We start from the raw sequence: 6367 nt of genomic DNA, 5'->3' as shown, positions 1-6367 counted from the left end.
GCTTTCTTGCTCTATGCAAATGTACTTTTATTGGGGACTTTTCAAGTTATACCCAGTGTAAATTTATTTGCTATCATGCTATACTTCAGGCATTGTTTAAAAGACATCCTGAGTCTCCATGGATCAATTCAAAAGGATGGTAGCATTTTTTCTCCTTGCAGAAAAGAAGGACCAATGTTGTAGATATTTGTTTACTTCCAGAAAAACTCTGGGAATTAGCATCTACAGACATCATGCAATGTTCATTTTAACATTTCTACCTACCTTTTGTATTATACACACTACAAACAACAATAGGGAGTCATTTTACCTCATTCCAACAAATATATTGAGTGAAAAATACATAAAATGGAGAATAAGTTCAAATTTACCTTTTAGAGGAGGATATAAAATTTTCTAGCCCAGAGACTTTATGAAACTTATAACAATAGCAGGGAGATCCAGTGTTCAAAATATCTCTTCCTCAAGTTGTGAATTGCTTTCAGTAGGTTGCAGTCATTCAGAATTTCCCACTTTGTTACATCCCATTTTTGGCACTTATCCTGAGTTTTCAATTGTTCATCCCCAGACTTGGTATATACAATCTACACCTCCTTAGCTATATTTTATACACTAGAGCTTAGTTCTCAAAATGTTTGATTCTTGTGTTATATCACCAACTTTGTCCAAAAAATGATTGGACAATCTTTTTGCCCAGTTAGTGTAAGAAGAGATATTAAGCACAAATAATAAAGATTTGGACCTTCAAACAGCAAATCATGAGCTCGAGGTGTGAATAGACCTTTTGTGGGGTTTCAATTGTGATGAGTCAGCACCATTCTGGTTGTATTTGGGCCCGCCTGGAGACATTTAGCATTGACAGAGATATGCAAAAATTTAATAATGAAGCACTTCATATATTGTCAATAGATGGTACACTAATTCTGGGTAAAATCACAGAATGTGTCGATGACCCGTCTGACAGCCGTTACGGCCGTCATGTGACAGATAAAAACAGGTGTTCAGCAAGCCCAAATGGAACGGGTAATTGTCCATCAGACCCATCTGTCGACCCGTCTATGACGGGCATGGTGTGCAGCCCTACACTCAACCTTGATTTTCAAAAGAACTCTACCTCCACTAGGCATCTTGGTTGCTCCTAAGGCAGCCCTGACTTCGGGGACCAACATCGCCGAGTGCAAGAATTGTAAGAATGGTAGAACTGAAATCAAGGGCAAAACATTAAAACCCCATGAAACACCATATGTGGGCTTGAGCAGTAGCAATTTCAATAGTTTCAAAGGCCATTTTGGAAAGATCCAAATACTTCTAAGATATCTTGTAAAGGTCAGGGACGGTGCCTGCGAACAGACTGGAAAGAGCAGATCAGAATGCCTCTCAGTTGATTTGGAAGACGTCGAAGAAACAGGACTGTTTACCATAGGCCACCATAACACCATCACCTCCAGAGACACTTCAGGCAGCGATGGATATGAAGGGCCATGTAGGTGTAAACATAGGCACTAAAAACTGGAGAATAGACAAAACCCAGTGTTCCCCTAACATATTTGCTCTCATTTTCTAAGTTTGGTGATGGAATTGTATATCCAACATATGCATAAAATAAACTTACAATAAAAAAAAGGATCAGATCCAAAAAATGACTGAATAAATATGATCTAAATTCATATTTAGAATTTGATGAACTTCCTGGGCCAAGATTTTGGCGTATTCTAAATATGAGCTCAGATCATATTTAATTGTTCATTTTTTAGATCTGATCCCTTTTTTCATTGTGAGTTTGTTTTATGCATATGATGTACAATTCCATAACCAAACTTAGAAATTGAGAGTAAATATACCAGGACAAAAGGGATTTTAGCGTATTCCACAGTTTTGAGAGCATATGTTTATACATATGTAGCCCTACATATTCGTCGCTGTCTCAAGTGAGAATATACGTAGAATGACACACTCCCCAACTGGGGAATTCAGCAGAGTTTGAAACCCTAACTGGCAACCTAACCTCCTAACCCTAACCACCAACCCTAACCTCCTAACATAACCGAGAACACGCTACTGCGTGGGGAGACCTAAGAGCGCGCTTCCACGCGAGAAGACATGTATTATTATATACCTAACCCTAACATCCCTAACCCTAATGGCACCTATTCAGCAGATACATGGACAAGACACGCCATGAGATAGAGGTACCCAATTTGATCGGAGATCAGCGACACATCGTCATGTGCCTGAGTGTGTACTTATGTGTCGTCCTGATGCTCCCTAATATATGTAGTACCATTAAATATGTAATCCTTGTTGTTTACAGAATCAAATTTCTACTTTGAAGATTTATTTGAGCACAGAAAGAGTTGTAAAAAGAACTTTCAGCCTGTTGAAGTTCCAGTTCAATAGGTACATCATGAACTTAGCGAATTCAACTGCCAGAATTGGCCTGCCAGTAGATGGAGAGCGACACACCATCGCTTTTCTGCTCGTGTGTCTGAGGATCTTTTGTCTGTGTGTGTGTGCTGACTCTTGTCTGCCCTGCACTTTATAACAACCTGGGCCAGCATCTCCATTTTCCCAGCCACGTATCCTTCTTCAATAATGTTGAAGAAGTATGTCTGCTCCAGGTCTGGGGCAGCGCCAACCTCATTCTAATCAACATAAGCCAATTCGTCAGTGTACGTATCTCTAAGTTCGTGTGTAAAATTGTTGAAAAGGAATCCTCATTAGCACCATCCGAAGATCTATATTTGATAGGTTATTACTATTGGTGTCTCAGCTTAAACAATAAGGAGATTGTTGAGTGCGCACTTGATCACTTTGATCACGTGCTCTATGGATTAAGGTGAGCCATTTTGATCCACTACACAAGGTGTAAACCACGCCCTTCTGCAGCAGAAGTTTGCTCAGATGGAAACAAGAGGAATGGGGTCTGAAGGTGTAGCGGTCCAGCTACGGATTAGGAAGCATGGCTGACCCGGCTTAGTCAGCCAGAGTAACAGGTGTTTGTGTAACAGTCAGCTCACTACTCATACCTGTGTCCAAAATTTTAAATAAATAATAAAAAATAAGGAAGGAGGAGAAAAAAAAGGGAAGAAAAAGGGGATGATTTGGCTTACAAAGGAATAGTTTGAGCTGATATTCAGGCAGCCTTCACGAGCCGGACAGCTTGTGCGAACTCAGATGACAGGACAACAGTTGGTTCTGTTTGGCAACAGCTCTGATCGTCATAGCCACCAAAGTAGTGAGATATTCACTACCAAGTTCACTACTTTATGTGGTACCTTCCACTTGCTCCCTCGTGCTGAAAAAATTCAAGTTTACTTTCTATATTTATATTAACACATATACAAATTTTTACACCTTTCCATGGGATATTGAGCGATACAGGTCAGTTTTCACTACTGAATCACATGAGTGGCGCTTAGATAATTCATAAATCACACAGCTGTTCATCCATTCACGTGCTCACTGACCTCCAACCATCTCCCAGCCTCGCCCCTCCAAGTTTCGCAAACAGCGAAGGAACCCGGTATTAAAGGTAAGTAGCGTGTTTTATCATCTCATTGCCCAATATGACGAATGCTCCACAGTAAACAACCAAGGCAGCGGTCAGCATACTGGGGAGTGGCAACCCACTGCCAAATTTTCAACTCTGCCATATTTCCCCATCACCAAAGACCTGATCAAAAAATGGTCGATCGTCTCAACTAGTGCTTGGAAGTCCAGTCCCAAGACTGAAAAAAGACTGAGACTGGACTGGACCGAGACTGCCCAAAACCGGAAATTCCCAGGACCGTCAAAGACTGCAACCGCGGTCCGGTCTTTGGTCTCTTACAATCTCAGAAATTTCAAGACCGACAAAAGACTGGTCTAACCGGTCTTAACCGGTCTTTAGCGGAATTTGTAACCAAACAAACGAAACTCATAACTGGTTACTGAATACAAACACAAATGCTCCCACCACCACCATCCCCACCACCGTCACCACCCTTCATGTCCACCACCTTGCATCCATGTAGGCCTGCACATCAACCACAAACATCACATGCCAGAGCACAAGTGTGAGCACCCTCATCCCCTCCCCCTCCGTTTTTTTAACACCAGAAATAGGTGCCACATCGCTGACGGTGACATGGCAACCACATGACCATGATGGATGACATTGTTCCTCTTGATGAGCGCCCACATCAATGACCTACAACCGCGAGTGTGAGCACTCATATCCCCTCCCACTGCATTTTTTAACATCAGAACCAGGTGCCATGTTGCCGACGACGATGTGGCAACCAAACAACAATGATGGATGTCATTGTTCCTCTTGACACCCACTTGCATCTCAGAGAGCCCACACCAATGTTAACGTACGAGGATCTCAGTCAGACACGGATGTGGTGATGACTCTATTGTCTTAGCTACCTGTTAACGTACGAGGATCTAAGTACAAGTAGCGTTAGCGTTAAGTATCTAAATGTAAGTAAGAAAAGACTCACCTCAGTCAGACACGGATGTGGTGATGACTGAGGTGGAGGGAAAATAAAGTCCTCGTACTTATAGGACGGTCGGGAATAACGGACGTAAGTGGGTGTAAGTGTAAGCGGTGGAATATAAGTGTAAGCGGTGGAAGTTTTACTGAATTGATCGAGGAGGTGCAAACAAGACATACGCGTAAATAAATGAGGTCACGAGGGGTCTTCTTCAACAACCAATGACCCACAACCACCACAGTGAGCACTTATAACCCTGCCCCCCCTCCCCCTCTCTCATTTTCAACACCAGAATCAGATGCCACGTCGCTGACAGCGATGTGGCAACCACACGACCCCTCCGTTTTGTTAAACCAGAACCCCAAACAATGTCTTTCATCTCGGCCTCACTCCCATTTCACGAGCGCCCACATCAATGACCTACAACCACGAGTGTGAGTACTGACAATGCCCAGCAGCCATCGTAACACCCCCAACCACTGCCACATCACCCCCTCGCTCTCTGCCACCTTTGGCATTGACAACAACATACAACAACAACCACGCTACAATGATGGAGACAGGCACATGATGATGACGCAAAGTGGCAGCGACGATGGATGAGCCCCCTGCCCCCCCTCATTCACTTTTGTGTAGTACTAGTATATTTAGTAAATTAGATACATATTTTCTCTATGTTAGTAGCTATGAGACCGGTCCTCAACCAGTCCTCAACCAGTTGAGACTGAGACTGGCTGAGACTGGTCTTTCAACTGTAAAAAACCGATTAAAACCGCACTGAACCGGTTGACATCGGTTCAGTCTGGTTTTTCGTGGTTCTTCAAATTGGGAGGACTGGTCCTGGTCTCAGTCTTGTCAATTTTGGACAAAAGACCGGACTGGACCGGACTTCCAAGCACTAGTCTTAACTGCTCGTATTTACTTCAACACAACAGTAGATTGCCACTTTAAGTGTGGATATATGTAGGTGGAGCATAAGTAAAGGTGCTCGTATACAATTTAGCACAAAAATACAAATATTCCATCAGTTAATATCTTACTTCGAGCCTTCCAAACCCCTTTATAAAATTCTGTCTTGAACAAATCCATCCTATGCTCCATGAGTTTGTGCCTGCAAAAATTTGAAAGAATACCTCTACAGATGAGGTAGCAATCCATGACGGGGGAATGGCATGGTAAGACACGTCGATGATCACGTGTTGCAATAAAGAAAGTAACTGAAGCACGACCAAAGCGCGACTATCAGCGTCAGCAATGCGTTATTGTCATTACCTCTGCATATATTGACTTGTTAACCACAAGTATCTTATATCATGGGCAAAGACACTTGAAAACTGGGCTGGAAGTCACGATTGACATTGCAAACTTCCCAGTCAATGACAAACCTTTGCAACATTCACTCCGACAACTTGGAGAACAGACCGGAACACAATATGAATGTCTAAAGCTCAAAACCAGCAGGAGCTTGATGCTCAACTCGACATGAAGAGTGAATAGGAAAGCTACATTCCAGAGGAAAATGCATCTGACATGTATAGTGACACAGATATAGAACTTGGCTACTAAATTCAATCATAATAGTATATTATATATCACCACAAACAACATAGACTTGTAAATTGGTCCCTATGTATTGATTGAAGTGAAATAACAGTCATCGACCACTGAATTCAACTATTTGGCATGAGACAAACAGAACCAAACAGCATGATTTTATTGGCACGGTTGCCGCTCCCCAAGCATACTGACCGCTGCCTCTGAGCAATCTCACCACACAAACAGCCTACGCCACCCCCAAATTGCCTCGTTCAAACCACTTTGACAAAATCGGACTTCAAAGCATGAAAACCATGATTTAATGGCATCAAGTCACTGCAACAACAGAGGTG

At 42.5% G+C, this 6367-nt stretch overlaps 2 protein-coding genes across 2 annotated transcripts; one reads left to right on the top strand and one right to left on the bottom strand.

Moving 5' to 3' along the window:
- Positions 1-3174: 3174 nt before the first annotated feature.
- LACBIDRAFT_297499 (uncharacterized protein) lies at positions 3175-3333 on the top strand (the record flags this gene model as incomplete). The annotated part of the gene is made up of 1 exon (XM_001881200.1): positions 3175-3333. The coding sequence occupies one exon, from the start codon at positions 3175-3177 to the stop codon at positions 3331-3333; it is 159 nt and encodes a 52-aa protein (XP_001881235.1).
- A 1080-nt stretch (positions 3334-4413) lies between these two features.
- Positions 4414-4655, bottom strand: LACBIDRAFT_297498 (uncharacterized protein; the record flags this gene model as incomplete). The annotated part of the gene is made up of 2 exons (XM_001880999.1): positions 4414-4428; positions 4485-4655. 2 exons carry the CDS (start codon positions 4653-4655, stop codon positions 4414-4416), a joined length of 186 nt encoding a protein of 61 aa, XP_001881034.1.
- Positions 4656-6367: the final 1712 nt, after the last annotated feature.

The sequence above is a fragment of the Laccaria bicolor genome, genomic scaffold, assembly GCF_000143565.1.
Source record: "Laccaria bicolor S238N-H82 LACBIscaffold_12 genomic scaffold, whole genome shotgun sequence".
NCBI classification, from domain to species: domain Eukaryota; kingdom Fungi; phylum Basidiomycota; class Agaricomycetes; order Agaricales; family Hydnangiaceae; genus Laccaria; species Laccaria bicolor.
The sequence above is the reverse complement of the archived record's forward strand: the minus strand, read 5'-3'. Positions and strand labels throughout refer to the sequence as shown.